The sequence below is a fragment of the Neocloeon triangulifer genome, unplaced genomic scaffold (assembly GCF_031216515.1).
Source record: "Neocloeon triangulifer isolate White Clay Creek 2 clone unplaced genomic scaffold, ASM3121651v1 ptg000001l, whole genome shotgun sequence".
Classification (NCBI taxonomy): Eukaryota; Metazoa; Arthropoda; class Insecta; order Ephemeroptera; family Baetidae; genus Neocloeon; species Neocloeon triangulifer.
In genome coordinates this window covers 11,213,790-11,236,984 of record NW_026775544.1, presented here as the reverse complement: position 1 = coordinate 11,236,984, position 23,195 = coordinate 11,213,790, and the positions used below count along the sequence as shown (strand labels likewise).

General features: G+C 36.3%; 6 protein-coding genes across 10 annotated transcripts; 3 read left to right on the top strand and 3 right to left on the bottom strand.

Annotated features, from left to right (window-relative positions):
• The first annotated feature begins 1,274 nt into the window (after positions 1-1,274).
• On the top strand, positions 1,275-8,199 carry LOC132195859 (organic cation transporter protein). The gene is made up of 8 exons (XM_059618123.1): positions 1,275-1,508; positions 5,861-6,159; positions 6,306-6,409; positions 6,529-6,686; positions 6,760-6,928; positions 6,981-7,441; positions 7,637-7,812; positions 7,866-8,199. The coding sequence occupies exons 1-8, from the start codon at positions 1,472-1,474 to the stop codon at positions 8,103-8,105; spliced, it is 1,644 nt and encodes a 547-aa protein (XP_059474106.1). The 5' UTR covers positions 1,275-1,471; the 3' UTR covers positions 8,106-8,199.
• On the bottom strand, positions 7,865-9,773 carry LOC132195924 (derlin-1). 2 transcript variants are annotated; one of them, XM_059618229.1, is made up of 6 exons: positions 9,705-9,773; positions 9,457-9,618; positions 9,262-9,373; positions 9,053-9,144; positions 8,846-8,994; positions 7,865-8,775 (listed from the first exon to the last, which is right to left on the bottom strand). In XM_059618229.1, the coding sequence occupies exons 2-6, from the start codon at positions 9,607-9,609 to the stop codon at positions 8,517-8,519; spliced, it is 765 nt and encodes a 254-aa protein (XP_059474212.1). In that variant the 5' UTR covers positions 9,610-9,618; positions 9,705-9,773; the 3' UTR covers positions 7,865-8,516. The 2 variants fall into 2 exon arrangements, with proteins under 2 accessions (XP_059474212.1, XP_059474221.1); XM_059618238.1 differs by having other exon boundaries at positions 9,673-9,742.
• Positions 9,774-9,803: 30 nt separating this feature from the next.
• On the top strand, positions 9,804-13,393 carry LOC132195848 (protein inturned-like). 2 transcript variants are annotated; one of them, XM_059618108.1, is made up of 18 exons: positions 9,804-9,943; positions 9,999-10,163; positions 10,227-10,366; positions 10,434-10,567; positions 10,621-10,795; positions 10,854-11,008; positions 11,064-11,260; positions 11,326-11,415; positions 11,479-11,556; positions 11,614-11,791; positions 11,852-11,899; positions 11,955-12,164; positions 12,223-12,272; positions 12,330-12,434; positions 12,490-12,590; positions 12,642-12,798; positions 12,859-13,107; positions 13,162-13,393. In XM_059618108.1, exons 2-18 carry the CDS (start codon positions 10,015-10,017, stop codon positions 13,274-13,276), a joined length of 2,331 nt encoding a protein of 776 aa, XP_059474091.1. In that variant the 5' UTR covers positions 9,804-9,943; positions 9,999-10,014; the 3' UTR covers positions 13,277-13,393. The 2 variants fall into 2 exon arrangements, with proteins under 2 accessions (XP_059474091.1, XP_059474084.1); XM_059618101.1 differs by having other exon boundaries at positions 10,227-10,378.
• On the bottom strand, positions 13,321-15,972 carry LOC132195865 (cell division cycle protein 20 homolog). Of its 3 annotated transcripts, none has more exons than XM_059618145.1 (10): positions 15,739-15,972; positions 15,490-15,620; positions 15,230-15,420; positions 15,085-15,173; positions 14,882-15,025; positions 14,694-14,823; positions 14,421-14,644; positions 14,089-14,369; positions 13,782-14,031; positions 13,321-13,723 (listed from the first exon to the last, which is right to left on the bottom strand). In XM_059618145.1, exons 2-10 carry the CDS (start codon positions 15,609-15,611, stop codon positions 13,529-13,531), a joined length of 1,626 nt encoding a protein of 541 aa, XP_059474128.1. In that variant the 5' UTR covers positions 15,612-15,620; positions 15,739-15,972; the 3' UTR covers positions 13,321-13,528. The 3 variants fall into 3 exon arrangements, with proteins under 3 accessions (XP_059474128.1, XP_059474135.1, XP_059474119.1); XM_059618152.1 differs by having other exon boundaries at positions 15,085-15,161; positions 15,490-15,625; positions 15,739-15,970; XM_059618136.1 differs by having other exon boundaries at positions 13,322-13,723; positions 15,490-15,625; positions 15,739-15,967.
• A 255-nt stretch (positions 15,973-16,227) lies between these two features.
• On the top strand, positions 16,228-20,401 carry LOC132195888 (HMG box-containing protein 1-like). The gene is made up of 6 exons (XM_059618177.1): positions 16,228-16,560; positions 17,241-17,794; positions 18,862-18,994; positions 19,053-19,188; positions 19,278-19,499; positions 19,562-20,401. Exons 2-6 carry the CDS (start codon positions 17,249-17,251, stop codon positions 19,713-19,715), a joined length of 1,191 nt encoding a protein of 396 aa, XP_059474160.1. The 5' UTR covers positions 16,228-16,560; positions 17,241-17,248; the 3' UTR covers positions 19,716-20,401.
• Positions 20,402-20,950: 549 nt separating this feature from the next.
• On the bottom strand, positions 20,951-23,195 carry LOC132195881 (uncharacterized protein F21D5.5). The gene is made up of 7 exons (XM_059618165.1): positions 22,911-23,195; positions 22,244-22,824; positions 22,052-22,162; positions 21,823-21,990; positions 21,374-21,766; positions 21,259-21,320; positions 20,951-21,110 (listed from the first exon to the last, which is right to left on the bottom strand). Exons 1-7 carry the CDS (start codon positions 23,044-23,046, stop codon positions 20,990-20,992), a joined length of 1,572 nt encoding a protein of 523 aa, XP_059474148.1. The 5' UTR covers positions 23,047-23,195; the 3' UTR covers positions 20,951-20,989.

The following is a 23,195-nucleotide window of genomic DNA, read 5'->3' as shown; positions in this document are numbered from 1 at the left end:
ATAATATTCAACTCAATAAAAAACAAAATATTGCTAAAATATTTTCATGTTACTAGCGAAAATTTTCAAACTCGTTTTTAAAATAAATTTTGTAATATTTTTATTTCAAAGCGTATAATAAAAAATAAAAACCCTCGCAAAAGTTGAAATTTAGTCGTTTCTGACAAGACGGATCCATTCCTTGAATTGAATGTGAAATTTTTTATTAAATGTGCGTTATATTATATAAATAAAATAAAAATGAAAATATTTTTGTTGCAATGTTGCATAAAGTATTTTATTCTTTAGGAGTCTTTTACGTGGTTTTACTGTGCGAGAAAAACTTGACTTTAATAAAAAATAAACCCTTATAAACAACTTTACACTTAACATTATTACAACAACAAAAAGACACTACATTAATTACTAATTAGTTCAACAGAAAAACACATGTACACCGCACACCAACAACAATTCGAGGAATTAAAATATTTAGTTGCCAATACCGCAAGACAACCACTCCAGAAATTGAAAGACATCAACTAAACATTCAAAAATTACATAAACGAAAAACTAAAATTTGAGATAAAAGAAAACGCATTATACAATATAATTTAAAAATTATTTCTATGTTTTTATACAACCACCGCTTCGTTCTCCAGGCGACGATTTAGATTTATTTACTTAGCGGTTGGCCATAAAAAAGCGTGTTGGCGATAAGCGAGCAGAGTCAATAAAATAAGAAGCCAAGAATTTCGCACACGCTCTGCTGGGAGCAATACGGGTGACACCCGGATGACCCTGAACAAGGGACCAGGTCTGACCGGCCCTGACCCCTAGCTGCTCAGATAACGCCGCAAAAAGTGGAAACTCACGGTCATTGTTATGTCAAGCTATTGTTTTATTACGTTTGCGTAAGAAAATTTATAAAATTAGATTTTCTTATAAGATCAAAAAATAATAATAAAAAAATTGATCTGCTGATTTTTTTTCACAATTTGTTCAAAGTTCAAACAAATTCTATAATTTTTAGATTTTGAAAAACATGAAAGAATGAGAGGAAAATCCGGTTCTCTGATTCAGGGAAGTCGTTGGTCTCCCAGAGTGAGTTTCGTTATCGATTTTTTGAGTGCATTCTCTGGCTTTGCGTGCGTTCGCTCCCGACAGGAAAGGAAATTCGCTGCGAATGCTGAACCGCCGGCGCATATACAGGAGGCGAAAATATATGGAACGAAACTATAAACCGCACCGCCTCGGCTTCCACTATACTTGACGACGCCTGCGTGCACCACTGCTTGGGTTTTCTGCGTCCTCGTGGGTGCGTAAAAAACGACGAGGAGGCGAAGAGTCGAGTTCGAGGCGGCTGCAAGTGGCGTTCGTCGCGAGAGTGGAACCAGCGGTGAGCCGCTCGAGTTGGCGAACCCAAAGCGGCGCTGGTTTGTTTTTCGACTTTGAAGATTTTCCGCTAACTTCAAGTGGGAAAACGTGAGCCATGGACTCGGACCTCGACAACCTGATGGGCCATTTAGGTATGTGCAATGCAATTATTTCCCTGTTCGTCAACTGCATCAAAGATGCGTCCTTAATAATTAATCAATAATTACAATTTTTATTTATTTATCTCCTAGCAATTAAGCCATTCAAAAAAACTGTTTACTAATTCAACTTTCCAGATTAATATTTAGAAGGAAAAACTTTTTATCTTATTGCGATCGTATTAATAAATATTTTTTAATAATAATTTTAATTCAATATGTAATATTCTTTAAATTTGAATATAAGTCCAGATCTTGAGGTTTTGAGGCTACTCAATTAATTAAAAAGCTGAGAAAATCAAGAAAATGATGCAATAAGGAATATAATTTAAATAATTAATAAATCCCGTGCCATAAAAAGTGCTGATTGTATAAGTAAGTGCAAAGTTGCAAGTTGCAACAGTATTGTTTTTGTTGCACCGTTTTATTACTTGATAACACATTATCAAACATTTTATACTTTCGATTACATTTTGTACACAAAACCGCATAAAACAATAAACACTTAATGAGACCGACAAAACAAGCCTTAATCCTATTCTATTTAATTTTTTTAGGGTCAGGCCAAGACAAAAGTCTTGTCGGCCTGTGCCCTTCATTGCAGAAGGCATCACCCAATTTAATTTTTATTTTTGGGCTCAACTTAATTAAAAATCATCATTTTTTTTAATCTTGAGAGAAAATTATTCTGTTAGAATTTATTGCAAAAATTTTCTTCGGCGATTGAAGATTTAAAAGCCTAATTGATATGAGCAATTTATAATTTTGCCTAGTATTTTTTTTTCAATTGAATTCTTTCATCTGTATTATCCTGTTGTGTTTTAGCAGAAACTAATAACAAAGTTACCTGGAAATTATCTTAATTAAATTTCATCAGTTTTTTATAACTGGCAAAATTTAAATTATTACAAAAAATATCACTCTTGCATCTAAAATACTTCCCTGTTGCCTAATTTTAAGGCACCAAAATGCACGCACGGCCGAAAAAACATGCGTGTCTGACCATTCTATTTTTAATCCCCCAGTGGGCCACAATTTTGTTAAGCAACAACTAGAAGTGCGTGAATTTCCTACATAAGCTTTTATTGCTTTGCTTTCTCTCTCTTTGCAAGTGCGAAGTGCGAAAAAAATTATTTTTAAGTATTTTTTTAAGGAAATTTCCATTGTTTAATTACATACTCTTTGATGAAAAACAACAGTGTGTCATTGACTCATTCAATTTGATTAATGTAATCAAATGAAGTGACACTCGAACTGTCTCACCTTAAGTCTGGTAATCTTTTATTTAATTTTGCTCCTCTTACACAAGAAACCAAAGTGCAATCATTGTTTTGCTAAGCAACAACAAACTGCTAATTTTTTTTATCGCATAATATACCACACTATCTGTAATATCGCATTTTTTTTCTTGAATCAATCTTTCAAAATTTAAACCCAATTTTCCACGAGTATCACTTTAATAATTTTCTTCTTCATTATATACATACCTAATCTAAATTTTTATAACATCTTTTAACAGATTCAATTTATTTTTATTTTTAAATCGCAAGTCTTAGGCTCTGTTTTGTCTTACAACAAAAAACTGATAAACGATCAGTACTTTTGTTAGTCCAATGTGCAATTAGCCTCTTCTTATAAGACTTTGAAAGGCAATTCACCCATGCATAACAATTCGCTTCAGTTAATGTTGCTGCACTAAATGACGTGCGGCAGTGGGAAGCTTTTTATTTTTATATGCAGAGGACAAAATTCCAGTTGCGCGAGGTGTGATTGCAAAATTGAAGTGACAAGAACAACACCATGACGAAAGAGGAAAAGAAAAACGGCAAAGTCTGATGGAATCATAGAAAAAAATAAAGGCCAAAGGGTCATGATTGAAAATTCACTGTTGCTTTATCTCACGCACCACTGACACACATAATTTGCTATCAAACAATAGCATTTATATTGATTTTGATTATTCTCTTCGAACGTGTCACTGGAAACCCTAAAATATGTCAATATTATTATTAAAGTAAATTTATGGAACTTGTTCAAATCGCCCTTGAGGCAAAAACCACATGAGTAAAATGTTTCTACCAATTTGGCCTATTTCAACTTTTTCAAAAAGGCATTTAAAATAAATAATTTTATTACCAAAACTGCACTAATATTTTTTTTTTTACAATTTAACGTAAACTGAATTAAAAAAATTTCAGATTACAAATTTATCAAACGGATAAGATATGAAAATGACTGCAAATAATTCCTTTAATGAGAAGGATTAAAGAAGCATAAAATCTTCTAAAATATTTGAATTTTTATGCAGGTTTGAAAAAGTTTACGTCTTATCGATTGGCCATCTGTTGTGTCCCTCACTTGTGTGTTATGTTTACGTGCGCATTTGATGGGAAACCGTAGAAATGTCCTCTGCCGACCGTTGCTTTCCATGACTTCGATTGGGGAAAAAGTTATCTAACCATTCACTATAGCACGCTATCTACTGTATACAAGCAACCATCTTTGTGATAATGGTTTCGATCGGCCAAGGCATCAATAAAGATGTATACCCTTCATGACATAAAAAATCTACAATTCAATTTTGTGTGTTATTTTTGTTTCAAACATAACCAAGCCAAAAATAAAATTAAAATGTAATATTTTAGGAATATTACTTAAAACGGCTTCAAATCAATATTTCGTGCTAACAGTACAAAATATTTCCGATATTTCCATTCTCGAAACAGATATTAAATATTTATTTGATTAAGGTGGTTGGAAAATGTTATTCTAAACGGCTCTAGAACATCAATATGAGACTGACGTGTGCAATGTGCGTGTGTGAGATTGCACGCCGATCCAGTCCACGCTCCGCGCTCTATTTTTGTAAATATACAAAACTAAAATTAGCCAGCGCGTAGTAAATTATAGCACGTTGGAAGAAGATACAACATGCAAAATGTTTTTCTTTTCATCAATTTGAAATTAAACTTTTAATTAAGCTGTATACTTGCTTTTTTCAATAATTTTGAAAAGACCACAAATCCGAGTCCATTAAAAAAGTTAAAATTTTTAAAAGGCTGCACAATAAACTATTTCTTTTGCCTAAAGTTGGTGATCAAATTTTTATTGTATATTCAATTGTTTACCAAACCAGTGCAGCCCTGTCGCGTCTGCTATGATAAAGGTTTGTGTTTGCTCGTAAACAAGCGTCTACCGATGTATAATTAGTAAAGATGATTCAGATAACATTATTATACATATTTGAGATTATTATTATTATTAAATTATTATTTTTTATTTAAGTTGATTTAACTCGTTACAAATCTTTGTAACTTTTATTCGACAAAATTATTGCGTCTTTCATTAAATTTTATGGACTTTTTTTCTGAAAGTACTTTTATTGAATGTTACATTTTTTTACACAGCCCGTGTTTAATCGGAGGTGGAAATTTTGCACAAGATGTGCTATTCTTGTATTTCAAGCTTTGAGAGTCTGCAAAAGCCGGATTGAATGCTTGGATGCGCCCAAGAAACACTTCTTTGGCTCGCAATCCACAACAAGAAAATAACAACGCTTTCGTCATGCTCTTGAGGTTTAGAGCTGGTCTTACTGTAGTAAATATACTTACGAAATTCAAACGTGATAAAAAAAAACAGTTCAAGTTGGATGGTCATCTGTATAATTAATTTAATGACAAAATTAAAATAAAAAATGTGTTTTGTAGATATAATATCAGTTTTTCGATTTTCAATATTGATCATTTATTATATTCTTTCAAAAAAAATTATTCGCGACGCTCTGCGTCAAGAAATATATTTATAATGATCAGTAAAAATTCGACTTTCTTGAATTTAGCAATCTGTTTGTTGTACCCATGAAACTGAAACAGTGACGAAATTTACAAGATTTTAATTAGCAGCTCTAGAAATATCCCAGACACGTGATCGGTCCATGTCGAAAGAGCTGCAAAACACCTTCATTATTTCCATTTAGCAGATTTAAGCAAAATGCTTTCTCCTGTTTATGTGTTTGCACTTTGCACCATTTAAATTTGTATCTCATGGCCAAGAGATTAATAATTATACATTTGTAAACCATGATCTATATTATCTATTATGCATGCAGGGTGCAAATTTTTTAATTTCTGAAAATTTAGATGATCGGTAAAAAGAATTTCTTGAAAAATTTAACAAAAAAACTAATTAATTTAAAAAAATTGCAACTCTGTACTTAAAAAAACAAAAATGTTTCAATTTAATGAAAAACTGCAAATTGAACAATACAATAAAAGGGCATCTAAAACTGGCGTTTACCTAAATATAAATATGTATTTTTCATTTTTTTTTTTTCATATTTGTTGCAGGTGAATTTGGCCGTTATCAGATGCGGCAGTTCCTGCTGCACATTCTGGCTGGTGGCACTGCCGGTCTTCACATGTTGACCCTGGTGACAGTTGCTGCTGTACCTGACCACAGGTGCCTTTTGGAAAATTTGGAATCCTCATTAAACGCAACGTACGACAATCCCGACGCGAGCGATTTCATCCCCACAGATTCGGGCGCGCTGGACTCGTGTCACTACCTGAATAGTGATAATGCTTCTGTCCCCTGCAATGCGTGGGTGTTCGATAAACAATATCACGCTTCGTCTAGAGCCATAGAGGTAGTTTAATTTTTGTAATTTTTTAATAAGTTGAAAATTATTTCTCGGTAATTTGGGAAGGAGCTTTATTTTTAGAAATATATATTATTTTGTGTAATTTTTTAAGATTTCTTCAGGTAAAAAAAAGACAAATCTCCTTTTTTTAGTGGAATATGGTCTGCGACAACAGGTGGATGGCTGCTGTTGCTCAGTCTGCTTACATGTTTGGAGTGTTTACTGGCGCCGTTGTTCTTGGCAGCCTTGCTGACAAGTAAGGCTTATTTTTTTACTGATGTTTAATCATTAGAAACAAAGCATTTTTTATGTGCACTTTCAGGTGTAGTTTTAGCAATGAATGTCTAATATTTACTATAATTTACTTTGGTTCAGATACGGGAGGAAGACGATATTTTGTATATCAGCAGTTCTGCAACTTATATTTGGAGTCGGAGTAGCTTTCTGTCCCGATTTTTATTCTTTCCTCGTTGTGAGATTTATTTATGGAATCTTTGGATCGGCAGGAGCTTACATTACCGGCTTTGTACTTAGTGAGTGTTCCTTTTTTCCTGTTTTTTTTTTTCATTAAAATTTAACAGAAATAAAAACAAATTTAACTTTCAGCCATGGAGCTAGTCGGGCCATCGAAACGCACGATTTGTGGAATCTCTTTCCAAGCAGCGTTTGCAACTGGAGTGATGCTAGTTGCTGCATGGGGTGCTCTTATTTCCGACCGCCTGCTTTTGCAGGTCATCTATGGACTTCATTCTTTGCTTCTTATTCCCCATTACTGGTCGGTATTCCATTCAAAAAATAATAATAATTTAATAATTTTTAATTGCCAGGTTAATGGACGAGTCTCCGCGCTGGTTGTGGGCTCAGGGTAGGATCCATGAAGCAGTTTGCATTGTGGAGCGCGCCACAAAAATTAATGGACAACCCACACCAGACACAGCCTTTTTTGTCTCCAGAGGAATTTCTGGTCAAAGAACAAAAGAGGAAACTGCAGATGGATCTGGAAGTGCGGGGCTCATCGACCTGGTTCGCACACCAAGTCTGCGTGCAAAAACACTCAACTGCTGTCTCAACTGGTTTGCAAACAGTCTTGTCTACTACGGCCTGTCACTTAACACAGGAAAATTGCTGGGCAACCCCTTCCTCATGCTTTTCATTGTCGGACTTGTGGAGTGGCCCTCGTACATAGCAACCGTCCTGCTCATGGACAGGACGGGACGCAGGTCTTTGATCAGCTCTCTAATGCTGCTGGGCGGATTTGCATGTCTCCTTGCACTATACATTCCAGAAGGTAAGTCACAAGATTTAATGTGCACTATTTTTTTTTATGAAATTATGAAACTCCTCTTTATGTTGCATGCATATTTGACAAACCCAATCATACAGGTCCAGGTACAATTTTTTTTTTCTAATTTCAGTAATTTCTAATTAATTATTTTCTATTTAGGAGCATAAAGAACGTTATTAATTTAATGTATTTTTTTAGGAATGCTTGTGACAGTAATAGTTATGCTTGGAAAATTCTTCATTGCTGGCTCTTTTGCCATCATCTACAACTATACAGCAGAATTGTTTCCCACCGTCGTACGCAATACTGCTTTGGGAGTTGGAAGTATGTGTGCTCGTTTGAGCGGAGCCCTAACTCCATTGATTGGACTTTTGGTAAGAATAAAAGATATGAGATTAACAATTAAAAAAAAAAAAATCAATTGCAGGACTCGTTTGACAAAACTTTGCCTACTTTTATCTTTGCCTCGTTGGCGCTCATCTCTGGAGCCCTTGCTCTGTTATTACCGGAGACTCTTGGAAAACCCATGCCTCAGACCTTAGAAGAAGGTGAGCAGTTTGGAAAAGGAGACACGGCTTGTAGTAGCTGTTTCGGAAGAAAAAGGACTGCTTCTCTGGCAGAGCCAGAGCCAAGTTCACCCTCGATCGCCCTGAACACTGTCGACTGAATCAAGTGCCTTCACTTTTCTTGTCATTCATTCACATCAAAGATTGTAATAACTCGCTGTTAAAACAATAATACATTTTTGTTGTCCCACATAATTTTTGTAGTCGTTTTCTTACGAAAAGTTTTGAATATCATTTTAAGGTAATTTTGTATGAATTTTCGTGGCAATTTTTTCTGTCACTTGAAAAGTTAATCAGAGTTAAATTTTAATTTGTACACGAATTCGTTGGACTATTTTATGGAGATTAAGTGAAAGCCATTAATTTCATAACCGAGTTTTCAAACACCTTCTGTATTCACAGATTCAGTTCTTCGAAGAATACAAAACAAGTCAAATCAATTAACATTAGTGACTGGCTGTGATTGATTGTAATTACAGAAAAATCAAATCACCATCGAATCATGAGAGGAGTCAACGCCCTCCGAGAATGTTACCTTGTCCCCAGTCGTGGCCACGTGGCCCTTGTGGAGGGGGTGGTCGCTGGTTAAAATCAGCCCTTGGAGCTGCTGCTTGGCCACCAACGCCTCGGACAGTTCTGGTGTTGGGGAAGTACTGATAAAGGATGGCTGGTGTGTTCAGCAAGCTAGCCCCTCCGAAATCAATTGGGTAGGTGAATGACAGAAAGTAGTACAAGTGGCCCACAAGAATTCCAATCAACTCGAGGAATCCTCTGCAACGATTACAAGGAAAATTGTTTTAAATTAATAACAGATAAAATTTTTGAAAGAAATGATTATTACCCTCCGGATATGATCAGGTTGAAAGCAAAAAGAACCCAAGGAAGGTACATCGCTTTGAACTGAGTACCGAACCAAAAGTTCACAATTACATCTTTGTTGAGTTGGCACCAAATATACAGGACACTCAGCACCATTGGATCCATGAGAAGCTGCAGAATTAACAGTATAAAATTAACGATAAAAATAAGAATTGACATTCAAACTAACTGGAAGTTCAGCAATGAGTGCTATGATGACACAGGCAAGCCAGTTGAATATCAGCATGAAACAGTAATCTGCCGGGTGCCCCTCAAAGAACCCTGAAAATATTTATTAAAAAAATACAGTAATGTAGACAGATTGAATTTTTAAGGATATTCTATTTTTCTAAATTTTGAATGGCGATGCAACATACTAAAATAAATGTTTATTTATACCTGTTTCCAGTCTTAGAGAGTAGTTGTACAGGAAGTACAAGTTTATCAAGAAATGGAATCCAGTGGCTGGTGAGAGTGGGTAATAAAAAAGAGCGGTTGCAGGTCTCCATATCTGGAAAATTCAATTGAAATAATTTCAAAAATTCTTATGCAGAAAAATTTCGTATAATTAATTTTGAATGACACGAAACAAACCTGGAATTTGTGAACAAATGACTCGTAGTGGAGAAACAGCAACTGAGGACTCAGCAAACCAAATCGTCCCAACAATGTGAAGCCGACGGTGAGGGCCAACCACCACTTGGTGAAGCGGGGCAGACTCTTGAACCATTCGCCAAAGTCGGCCATTGCTTAGAACTAGCCAAAAACTAGGATGAGGCTCAAGTCTTGGGTCAAATTTGGCAAAAATACGTGGATTATTCCTATTCCTTTCAAATTTCTACCTTATTCCAATTTTGTTTGTTGTCATCGAACGTCGTCCAATCATCTGCTGAGATCTGCGTCATCATCCCCACTCTCTCTTGTCGACGCGACAACGCGCGCAACCAAACGCACTTTTTGAGACATCTCGATTCCAAGGAGCTTTGCTTCGCGCTTCGTAAAAAATCAGGGTCAGGGTTAGTTGGTTGACCTGAACTTCAGCGTTCAGCGGTACTCGATGGGTTAACCAATTGGTTTCCACGTAAGTTTTAAGTGTTCTATCAATATGTATTTTATTAATTAAATTGATTTTTCAGGATATAATTTTTTTCGATGAAGCGCACACGCTCGGCTCAACTAGCGCACCAACAACCTGTTGAGTGGCGCAGAGAGGTTGGAAGTGAAGGAGACCTGTCCGATACTGACGATGAATGGTGGAGCGATGACTCCAGTTGCAGCACTTGTTCTTCAGAAGATGAGAGGTGCATAGCATAAGAGATTTAGAGTCAAATAATTTTGAAATACAAATAATTACATCGAAACAGGTGGAAATTTGCTTCCGAAGCGATTTCAGGGGGCGAGCTTTTTTACATCGAGTGTCAGCCACAAAGTATGAACGTAGTTCAGAAAATGAAAAGTAAAACTCATCAGGAGAGCTCAAGAAGTTCTCTGGCTACATCTAAAGGTTGGAAGAGGGGTAAAAAATTTCTTTGCAAAATTAATATGAAATTTAATTTTTCTTAAATTTTAAGGTACTTTTGCAAAAATAATGAAGAAAAATCGCAAGAACAAAACTCTGAAAAATAGTGACGAGCAAGATGAAGTAGTGTCGAATCTTTCACAAAGTACAACAAATCTGAATTCAAATTTAGGAGAAATAATTGAAGTGAGATACTCGAAATTCGTCCCACTTTCTCTAAATAAATTATTTATTGGCAGGTGCGCTTAATTGTGGAGCCAAGGAGGACAAACCTTGGACGCAGAGCCACTTTATGTGAAATGATGCTAGGCATTATTCCAGGCAACCTCAAACAACCTAGTGATGACAACCGAATTATTGTAGCAGGATTTATACCTGACATGCCCGCGTCGATGAGTAAAAAAATGAAAATTGGTATTTTTAGACAATCTTTCTTCATTGAATTGATTTATTAGCTCAAATTAATCTCAAGGTGACTGGCTCCAGTGCATTGATGGGCAGCAGGTTTTTCACTCGGATATTGACAGTTTTCTTTTGAGAATCAGCCCCAATAGCACTGTAACTTTAAGGTTACGGAGAATAGAGGGTGGACCTAATTTGCACTCGGCGCCATACCTACTATCAAAAGTATGTTTCAATCAATCAGTGTCAATGAAGTTAGTTTATATTTTATGGAAAACAGGGTTTAGAAATAGACCATTTGTTGCAAATAATCTGCAAAGGGTCTGCAGCAGCGCGCAAAGGATCTTTGCTGATACTGGATAAGTCTGATAAAGTCGTTTACAATTATCCTCAAGGAGGAGATCTGATATCCAGGAAAGCAATTTTTATAACTCTGTGTAATTTCCTGGAAGATTTGTATTCGACTAAACCGCAGAGGTGACATGATCATTATTTTCTCATTTTATTTATTTTAATCAAATTCTTATTTTGACCTTATAAAGTACCCGTATGTCAATTGGTGGCCAACCCTACACGGTTCTGTACTTAAGTGATGAGAAATATATTATGGTTCTGGCTTTCCCTGCAAACAAGTGCGTATATTATACTTTATAATTAAAGCACAATAAGCACATTGTGATAAACCGTGTTTATAGAATAACTGAAGCACAGGCAATAGGATTTTTTAGCAAATTCGTAGAGGCTGTACATTTCACGTACAACTCATTCGTCAGGTATATATCAGGTTATATTACATTTTTATAGCGTTGCATAGAAAATATATTTTTCAGATGCGCAGCTGATTATAAGTTACGATTGAATATGTTGGTGGACTCGTTATTTAGTCACATGCTAGATACCGAGAGAAAATTGCCATTTCATACTCATTCAATGATGCTTCCCAGCAAAGTTCAAAGTGAAGTTGACAGCGCTTTGTCAACTTTGGAGGCAATTCCAACTGTTTCGAAAGTAATAAATATTCCCTTTTTTTTTGCGTCAGAGATTAAAGATTTTTTCTACAAATTTCAGACGTCGACTGACATGTTTTTCACACTCGGCAGCAGCTTGTTTTACAAGGTTTATTTTTCAGGATAAATATTCCTTTGAATTTTCTAATTTGTGATGGTTTTAGAATGTTTGTGTTAGAAATCATTTACCAGAAGATATGCTGAGCCCTTTGACGTGTTTGCTGTGGATTCACAATATTTTAGCTTTGGAGCAATTTGGTCTTCCTCTGCAACGATTGCTTGTTTGGAAAGAGGTTTTCCTGTCCGAGCAGCAAAATTCTCCAGATTCTTACGAAGAACCCCCAGGAAGATATTATATACTTTTACTCGGCCAAGTAACACATTATTTCAATTTTTAATAAAAAAAAGTTTGCTCCAATTAATTTGTTTTAGAACGAACTGATACTTGCAGTGTTGATTAAAACAAGCAATACAAATGAAAGGTTTGCATAGACTTATAAAAAGTTTAAGAAAAAAAATTAACCAATTATTTTTGACAGTGGCACAGAAATAATGAAACCTAGCATTGCTTTTATTGAGCAAGTACAGGATACACTAGATAACCTGCATTTGATGGGAATAACAAATATTCTCGACTTACTTTTGTAAGTTCTGTTACTGGTTGAAATCTGATCATAGTTATAACAACGATGGTTTCAGAGAGGACAAACAAGGTGAAAATTCTGAGAAAACTTCCATATCTGACCAGCATAGCAATTCCTCAGAGCAAAACTTTTCCCATAGAAGCAGCAGTGTAGAGGGTATTAAAAATTTTGCACAATTCAGAACAGCCCTTCAATAAATTGTTTCAGGCTACAAAAGATACTCTCCAAAGCCAAAGCGTAACAGCAGTCGTTTAAGTGTTAATTCGGAAGGGGAGAATTATAGCGAAACAAGCTCCGAGGCTAGTTGGAATAGCAGCGAAGTATTTTCTTATGGCAAGCTGAATAGATACAGATCTTTGAGCAGGTACTCCTTTTAATTTTTGTCCATTTATACATTAACACTTGATTCAAATTTTATTTCCAGACACTTGACAGAGCCCTTTGAGCGTAGTATCAATGTAATTTTGCTCATGTTTGGAAAGGAGAATCTTTTCCTGGCCAACAATTCCTTATTGGAGAGTCTTGACGTACAAGTCGACTCGATCAGACTTGCACTTGTGCAAAGTTTAGTGGACAAGAACAGCAAGAACGGGGTTATGGACGCAATTATTGATGCTGGTTTTGTGCTTGCTAGCAAAGGGAAAAAATCGGACGACTATAGCATTATAGCTTGGTAAATTACTTAATTTGTAGGAATTAAATATCCTAAAACAATCTCAATTTTCAGCAAAAAGTTGTCTCTTGACGGCAGCGCGAAGTTGCGTCTAGTGTTTATGTGGAGTGACGACATCGGAGTCAACTTTAATGAACTATCCAACAAATTAGCATTTCTATCTTTGTAATTATTAATTACTAATTTTATTGTAGCTCGATCGCAGGATGAAATCTTAATCATGTAAAATTGTGCTTGTAAAGTGAAAGTTTATTGAACAAATAAAAATTATTTTTAAACATGTTGAATTTTCCATGAAATCATGTTTTACGCAGTTACATAAATACTAAAACTTTTTAAAATAAGATTTAAAATTTTAGTATGTTCAAAAGAACCTAATTATTAAAGGTCTGGTCAATTAAACATATAGCACACTTACTTTTTAACGGAAGTGGGCCACGAGCGCACTGCTAGCGGCCTTAGTAGAATTGGTTGTTGCAGTCTTCTTCTTGGGGTCCTTTGGAAAAATGTTCCAAAGGCGAATGGTCTCATCTGCTCCAGCAGACAAAACCATTTGTCCATCAGGCGAGAGGCACAAAGTCAAAACCCTTTGGGTGTGCCCAGTAAGTTCAGCAATCTAAGTTTGAAACCAATCATATCGGACGTCTAAAAGTATAGTTAGTACCGAATTTTACCTTGTCCATTGTCGGGAACTTCCAGACGTTGATTTCATGATTAGAGTATCCATGTCCAGAGACAATTTCTTTGTACTCTGTCGACCAAAGCAGAGAGCATACTTGAGATTTTGTGTCGATGGCGCTTATGCTGGAGCCAGTTCTGATGTTCCAAAAACGTATGTGTCTGTCAGCAGTTCCACCACCTGAGGCTAAAACACCATTCTGCCACGGACACCAGGCCAGTGCCTTGACAGCTGCTTGGTGAGCACTACAATAGGTAAATATAAATTTTAAATATTCAGGCTTGTTATTTTTTTTTTTGTACTTGAATGTGTGAATTGGCGTTGCCTGCCCATGCATGTCTGACGGAGCCCTTGGCCAAATATGAAGCAAATTATCATTAGCCCCAGAGGCCAGAAAGTTTCCATCAGGTGACCACTTGAGCCCACACACTTCCTGAGAGTGAGCGTTGGATTCAGCAACTAAAAAGTTTGCCGCTCTGACATCATGGTGATGAATTGAACCTAGACGAGAACCACTGCTCAGAACAAACATGTTCCAAGATAGAGATCCAACGCGGCTGGTGTGACTCCACATTGTGCGCACCTTTAATGGGTTCAATTAGTGATGAAATTTCCAACCTCAAAGCTTTACTACCTGTTTGATCTGGTTGCAGTCCCAAAGCTGAACTGCGCCAGTGGAATTTCCCACGGCTAGAATTTGTCCTTCTTGAATCCAAGATACGGAACTCACAAACTCTTCTGCTCCTGTCAGCTCCATGAGTTGAGTAATCTGGCCAGTAGCTTCATTCCACAGGTAAACAGCATTTCGCAGGGCAACGGCCAAAATATTATGCTTTCCCCAATCAATCAAGTTCAAATCTAAAAATAATAATTTTTCTCTTGCCATTTTTATAATTTAAATACAAACAGTAATCATCCATGATGTCTGGAGCATCCAAAATTTTCTCTGGCATTGTAGGAATGACTCTTGTTGTTGATTTTATTTTGAGTGATGGAGTTCTGGCGCTGTCATAAATCATACGCATGCTGTTTCCACCCTGTATTTAGATTTTTTTTTTTAAATTTTTATTTTCATTTATGCAATGAAAATTAAACCAGTGACGTTGGTGCTTTCTGTCCAAACTGCATCACTTTTCTATTTGAAACGTCTCCTCCAAATAAATTCTCACTCATCACTTTTCTGTCTCTTTGAGATTGAGAGTTCGATTCATTTTCTTCGTCCTCATCTTTCTTAGATATCTGAAGAGCAGGTAAAACATATCATGTAAAATTTTTTAAAAATGTACAAATTATCCTACAAGGTAATTAGCTAAGTCGTAATCTGTGGCACTTCTGTTTGGTATGAATCGGTCCCCCCAAGTGGGTGTCTTGCTCTCTGCAGAAAAATCTAATAAAATTACTGTTTATGTCCGTTACTTAAATTGATCTTTTTGGATCTTTTACTTGAGGGTGATTTAGCTGCTCCTTTTGAAGGTGTTTTTCTGGTGTTTCCGTTGGCAGAATTAGTGCTCTTTCCAGGGGTCCTTGATCCTTTGGCAGATATTGAGCCGTTTAACGATTTGTTAAATGACTTGCTCAATGACTGTCCCAGGATAGACTGGTTCAAAAAAGAGCTGGACTTGTTTCCATTGCTCCTGAGGTAGAAATTATAGAAAATTAAAACAACGATCATAAAAATTTCGAAAAATTTTGCAGTCACTTACTGCTCCTTTGCAGGCCGCTGTTGGGATTTGCTTCGCCGTCGAATGGGTTCGTCCATTGATAGCACGCCAAACATATCATTCAAGCCGGATGGCATACTTGCAGAACTCGAAGATCCCAACATGATCCTGAACTATCCTGTGTAACAATATAATGTTGTAATTTTAAATTTAGAGAGCAATTATTAATTTATGTATCATGCTTCCGAAAATCAGAGACACTGCGCTCCATGAAATAAAATCTTTTCTCACCTTTGCACGCTGGAATGGCAGTTTATGTATGTATAATTATTATTTTGATCACCACATGCAGTTTTGAGAAAATTGATAAACACTCGATCAGTCAGGAATTCTTCGTGAATTCAATTCAAAATATTAACAACGAAATAATTTGTAAATGTTTGGAAAACAGACAGCAACGGTTGATTTTTTAATTCTGCGCACAGCCGGTCGGGCCAGTCGCGCGCCGGTCCTGACGATCCAATATCCAATCATCGCCGCCAACGTATTTACCAAGCATAAATAACAACATGAAATTTGTGAACTTGTACTCCTAAATTTTATCTTGAGGTCACTCCTCTGTCGCTTCTGTCTTCTAATGGGTGGGAGAACTAGTAGAGCCAATAAACGTGGAGAATCTGGCTTTTCCCCTTCATCGCTGAATTGCTTCCCCTCAATTCCTCCACTACGCACCTTCACCACCCACCACCACCACTGAAAAAAAAAGAAAAAAAAACGGACTACGAAGCAGTCGGCAGGATCACCAACACTACAGATATTACAACAACGGATACATTCTACATTGCGGACACCATACCTGAAAAAAATCTGGGAAACCAAGCGTTGTTTTCCGCTTTCGGCTCGCATTCATACATCATTTAGTGACGGGAAAGTAATGTAAAAATTACTTCCCACTGCAATTCGATCAAGGACGGAGTGCCCGGCAATAATATGTACTGTGCCGGCAATTGTTGGTCCGAGTGATGTTTTGGCAGCTCTGTCCTTGGATTCGTCCTTGAAGTCCGTCCATTGTTATTATCATCTTTTACGGGCCTCCTCTGAAGACTTCAGATGGTAAATTTGAATTTATTTTGTCAATCTGTTGAAATGAAAATCCGTTTTGGTGGTTGAAAGCATTTTTAATTTTCCGACCCACCTTTCTGACGTATGGCGGAACGAGAATATTAGGCGCAGCAGGGGGTCTCCAGCGAATGAACCTGTTGCTTGGTGCACGCGTTATTTATTATGTACAATATACACACACACAACTTGACTTGTGTATTGTAGAGAATCAGATACACAATTGGCACGGTTTTCCAGGACAAATATAATTATCAAATTGGTTTTCGACGAATAACTGTGAATCACTGATTCTTTTCTCAGAATATAATATTATTGTTGATTTTGTCACAACGTTTATTTAACGAACCGAAATAACTGGCATCAAGTCAAGTTCATAATGCAAGTGGGAGGCATCATAGTGTTTTTGAACCCACCAGGAATAAGAGGATTGTTGGTTATAGTCTCTCATTTTCTTCTCAAAATCTATTTTTTCACGATTTCTAAATAACACTACTTGTAATATTAATTTTTTTTAAATAAATAGTCCTAAATTTTTATAAAATCACATCAAAATGTAATTGATATTTATATATATATATTTTTTTTTTAAATTTTTAATCAATTTTTTTTTATCTTTGAAGTTTGGTTTTCTAATGAAATGTACATATTATTATTTCCATTTGAATTTATAGCCATAAAAATGGAGGAACTTCATGAGGGTGGAGGCTCTCTGGTGTCCGAGGAGCAGGAAGCCCCCAAAGACCTGAGTGTAAAAGCACGAAAGCTGAAGCCAGTTCCGCCTCCCCTTGACCTTCGCCTGGGCACTGGCACACCGACCGACACTTCTTACCGTCTCCAGTTACCTCCGCCGTCCCCTCTGAGTCCTAATGGACAGAAGTCTCTGCCCTTCCGCAAACGGGCTCACAGCCTGTCCGGCCAGGAAGCCGCGGTCTCACCTGCTCCGTACGCCCCGACCTCGGCAGGCATCAAAGAAGAGACCCACAGCCGCGGTCGTGGGCCTTTCAGTGTCGAGCGTCTCTTGGCGCCCCCGTCGGCCTTGCTGAGTCCGTCCTCCCTTGGCTCAAGCCAAGAGGAACTTTGCTCACCCCTTTGGCCGCCCCCGCTGCCACCAGGTCCCCGACCTGTATGGCACTGTTTCGGACCCGGGTCCAAGGTCAGGCTAGGCGCTTCGTGGCAAGCAGTCGAGGAACTGGGAGCGTCTTGGAGCCCAGACTGGCCATTGCAGGTATATATATTTTTTTTATAAATTTTTGGAAGTAATTACAGATTTATATAGATACTATTTAATTATTTATATAATTCAGAAAGCGTGGAAATATTTTCTTATTTTATTTACAACACTGTATCGGTAGATTTAGTTTTTTTTTTAAATTTTATTAAAAAAATGTTTGTCATCGATATTTTTTTTTATCAAACATATTTATAAAAAATATTAAATTTTTAACATCAAGAGCGTTTAGACGTGGCATTATTAGTAGCTTAAGTATTTTATTTTGTGTATTCGCCCCAATCTTAAAGTTAAACTTTTTTTTAAATTCCACTAAATTTATTTATTTATTTATTCTCTATTAAAATACAATATGAAATACACAACATCTTACATTTTATTTAAATGAGTCAGAAACCTCTGTAGTCATTGAGGACTCCCCTTTTTTTATAATTACAATGATAAAGCAGTGACAACTCACTACCTCATTGGTTTTCCTTTTAAATGGCTTTTTTGCTGTTTGAAATCAGGTCACACTGGTTTCCTTTTTTCCATTACTTTTTGTATACAGGGAAAATGTACAGTTGTGCCAAATTTTCTCTGTTCCTGCCGCAATAAATTGCAAACAGGATTTCCGTACTTTTTGATTCAGCAGCATTTTTCCATTTTTTTAGAGTCGTGATATTTCAATATACATGTACCTTTTTAAATTTTCAAAAATTATTATAAATTTCAAACCATTGAATATTAATTTTTTTCTTTAAAATTAAAAAAAAAAAATAATAAATAGTTAGCAAATTGTAATTACTGTACATAAAATCAAATTTTGTTAAAAACTGTTGATATCACTAAATTAAATTAATTATATTTAATTATCATCTTTTTATGAAGTAAAATGTTTATTGCCTTTTTTAGGCAAATCTGTTTTCTGTTTTAGAGAATCATATAGTTAATTATATCAATTATATTATAAAATAAATTTTTGTTGGACTATTATAAGCTGTATTAATTACAGTTTTTTTCTAGCATTTAATTTGCCTATTTTGTTACTGACAACAATAACGACATTATTTTTACAATCCCAGGTTGAAACCTTGCACTTGCTAGGGCAACGATTGCTTTTGCAAATGCATCATCCAGCTGAGATTCGACGCCCTTGGGAAGGTTGCATTGCAGCCGAGTGTGAGCTCGAACATCCTTTCCTCGTTCAAGACAAAGGTCCTTACTTCTAAACTTTCTCACATTACAAGATTTTTAATATTTTGTGTTTCCTCAGGCTGGTGTGCCGCCTATCCTGACTTAGCCTTGCAGAAATATGGACTTGTTTGCCAGCCCTTGGATAAGGGAGACATTTTGCTCGCACCTACCAAACTGCCAATGAACTCGCCTGATATTTGCGACAGATTTAAAAGGTAAGAAAATTTATTTTTAATGAGTTGCATAGTGCCTGGTGTTATTTGAATTCAATTTTCACATTTGATGCTATTGGTTTTTGTTACAGATTTTCGTTCACTACTGAGGAGCAGCAAATGGTTTTGTCTTCTGCGGCAAATCAAGGTGGTGTCATGAATGCATCGCCCGATGGCCTCTTGTCTCCGCCAGTGTCTCCTGTTAAGAAAGTGCTTGATCCTAACAGACCAAAACGGCCAATGAACGCATTTATGCTGTTTGCGAAAAAGCACAGACTTGAACTAATCCAGAAACACCCTGGGAAGGACAACAGGTAAAATATTTATCTTTCTTAAAGTCACCCCATAGTAGCAACAAATTTTGTTTTGCAAACAGAGCTATTAGTGTTTTGCTGGGCGAGTCGTGGCGCAGTCTTCCGCAAAATGAACGGGAAGTTTTTGTGCAAGAGGCCAGACTGCTTGCAACTGAACAGAAACGTTTGCACCCTGATTGCTGGAAGCGAAAGAGATCTCACTCAACCCCCAGCTAGATCTCATGACCAAAGATCTCGATTTGTCAGCCTCGCTCGACCAAAGACACCAATGAACCGCCTCAAGACGTCAATCCTCCTTCATTGTCTTGGTCTTTCGATTAAAATATATTGTTTTTTGGCACTGGTAAAATTTTATAATGCTGAAATTTCATGTTGAAAATGAATATTATGTTATTGGATAGTTTTATTGTTAGAGAAATTTTTACCGTCAACTTCTATATGAGATCGTTTATCTATATTTTCCTGATCATAATGCAATTTGCTTTTAACAAATTTTATCACTTTCATTGATCTGCACTTTGTATTAATTAAGCTGCAATACAACCTAAAACAGATTAATTACCCTGTTTTAAGTTACTGTTTTGAAGATTTTGGATTTAACGAACTATATAGACCACATATGTGTTGCTCTAATTGATAGTTATTCAGCAGACAGCTGAATTTAAAATCATGTTTCTTAGACGAAAATAGGAAATAGATTTTAGTTTTGACGTGATAAGATTTGAAATTATTGTCTTCCGACTTTGAAAAGTAAAGAAAAAAAATGTAATTTTCTTAAACACTTACAACCTTGTTAATATTGCAGATGCAGATTGGAGTAGCCAGTCAAGAGCTATATTATTAACAATTAGTGCAAATTAAAACACAGCTGACTTGACCTTGAGACAATAGAATGTGGCATTTGAGGACTGACTGTGATATGTGCCTCTCACTCAATACCAGATGGATCTTTATGGACGATCTCACCCAAAATCACTGAGCCTTGCAAGGCAGCTAAAATGACGTTACAGTCATCAAAATTATATTAGATATGCCACTTGGTCAAAATTCTGACCATTTGACTATTTTATTAACTTCGCGTGTAAAAAAAACCTTTTAGATACCAATGCACTCTGGAGAGTCTTGCAGCCCTATCCTAATGTGATCTCATTTTGCGCCTTGCTAAATGAGGTAATTTCTTTTGAATAGCAAACATCAGCCCTTCATTCAGCAGACACATTGTTAATTACTTGTATCTTGAATAGTTTCTTCAAATCGAACGCATTATTTGAGTTCAAATTCAACGTTAAGGTATATCTCATTAATGTTTGTCACCACGACATATAATTATAACTTTGGCTTATTTTATTGTTAGTGCTAATGCATTGAATGTAATGTTTTGGTATGTTTACTCAATTTCAAGCTGCATTAGCAGCAAATAGCAATTTTTACCAAATAAAACTGAATTGTATAAATAACTGCTTTTTTTATTCACGTTTATAACACTCCTCTCAAGCTACTAAGAACTTCTGATACAGTTTCTCGTGCTCCTCTTTTTCAAAATAAGGTACAAAATTGATGCCAACAATCTCATGAAATCCCTCTTGTATTTCTGGCTCTTGGTAATTTTTCCTATAAATAAAACGAGAAATGAATGACTTGAAAGGATATTTAGAAGTACAAAATTCTTAATGCACCCTAGATTAGTATTTCACGTTTCACGCGTTTGTTAATTCGGGCACAAGGAAACTTTTACAAATGCAAATTTAATTTTACTTACTCAAATTGTCTGATGATCATCTCACTAATTGTAGCGTGGCTCGAATCAATAAGCTCTCTGAACTATGATAATTTGGTCACTAGTGATCGTTATTTAATTATTATTCTTTATATACCCTATTATTGTGTCTTGAATGCTCTTTTGATGTGAGCATTTTGAAGCATCGACACTTAACTCCGACCTGCTTAGCTATTGCCATGAACCTTGCTCTTGACTTTTTATCAGGATTTGTGTTGTCTACAACAACACTGGATTTCTGTTCAAGAGCCTTGCGCACCTCTTGAACGCATCTTTGTGCAGATTTGAGCTGGTCCATATTGACATAAGTGTACCGAGTGAGGTGACGGCGTGCAAATGAGCTCTTCCCGGAGCCAGGACCTCCAACCAATATCACCAGCTCTTGCTCCGAGCTTGTCACTTGAGCAGATGCAGGCTCACATAATGGAACATCACTTTTCAATCTCAGTGGTTGAAAATCAGGAAGCTTAAAAGGTGCTGCTGATTTGCCCTGTTCATTGAAAAAAATAATAGATTTTTAACTTGTAAAAGGAATAATCCTTGTACTTGAAAATGTTCTTCTGGAGTGTAAAATTTTATGCCAATATTCATCGCAAACAGCCTGTCTGAGCAGGAAAAGTCCTTTTTCTTTTTAGTTGCCCATCCTTCGGGCCGACCAGCCGCATCTCCACAGTAAAGGCTTTCCAACAAGCTAATAGTTTTGCTGTGATTTTTCTACACAAATTCAAGTTATGGCTATCACTAATTTAAGTATAAATGCCAAAATTTTTCTTACTTTTTCTGCTAAATAATCCCACATACCCGTGAGGGGCTTTCTGTACACACTTGTTCCAGTGGATATGAAAGCCTGCATTGGCACACCTAATTTTCTGATGACACTTTCGATCTAATGAAAAATCAGATAGTGATAAGTAAATTTGTAAAATATTATACTTGAAATTATATTATTATAATTATAAATCCTTACTTTGTGTTGAAATTCAGATATAATTATCTTGCGACTTCCGATTCCAGCCTGATTAGAAAATAAAACCAGTTTGTAGCCCTCAGCATGCATTTTCTTCAGTTTCCCGGGAATTTCTGGTAGTAAAATTTGCCAATCATCCCTGTCTTTCGGATAAACTCGGCCTGATTTGGTGCCCACTATAGTCCAGTCCAAATCATAACCAGCAACTTTGTCTCCGTGTGAGCTATTGTGAGGTGTGAAAACCAGCATCTTGCCATGGTCTACACTCTCCCAATCACCTCTCAAGCCGCCGTCCATGAAAGCTTCAAGTTTTGCTTTTTTCGTTTTGCTGGGACTAACAATCTCTTCAGTTGCAAGTTCTTCGTTCACCTTTCTTTTATCAGTTGATGTACATTTCTCAGGAGGTGGATCAAAAACAATTCTATGCTTGTGCAGTCCCTCGAGAAGCTCAAGCGTATCTCCGTGACCAAGAGTTTGAGAGTCTCCTTTGAAAAGACAAACGCCTGATTCCAGACCACAAGGGTTTTCACCTAACTGCTTGACAAGAACAGTGGCCTGAGCATAGTTTGCCAGCAAACTCACTAAAAAAAATATATATAAATAATTTGTGATATGAAAACAAAATTTTAACTTCTATTTTTCTAAATTTTTTATACATAATATTTACCTTGATTTCTGGAGCATCTTGTGTTTTTTATTTTGGTTTCGACCGATCTGCCAATGGTTAACTCTTTGCAGTTAGGTAGTAAAATTGGATCGTGAGAATCTTCTACACATTGAATGAAGCATTTCCTTCTTATCATTTTTCTAATAAAAATAGATTGTGCACTGAAAGTATCCAAATGAATTCAAAAAAATTCGGAAAATACGCAATGCTTGTTGACGCAATGTTAATGTAGCAGTTTTCATCTGTGTGCTCTGCTTCTGCTCTGTTTGTTTTCTTTAAGAGAGG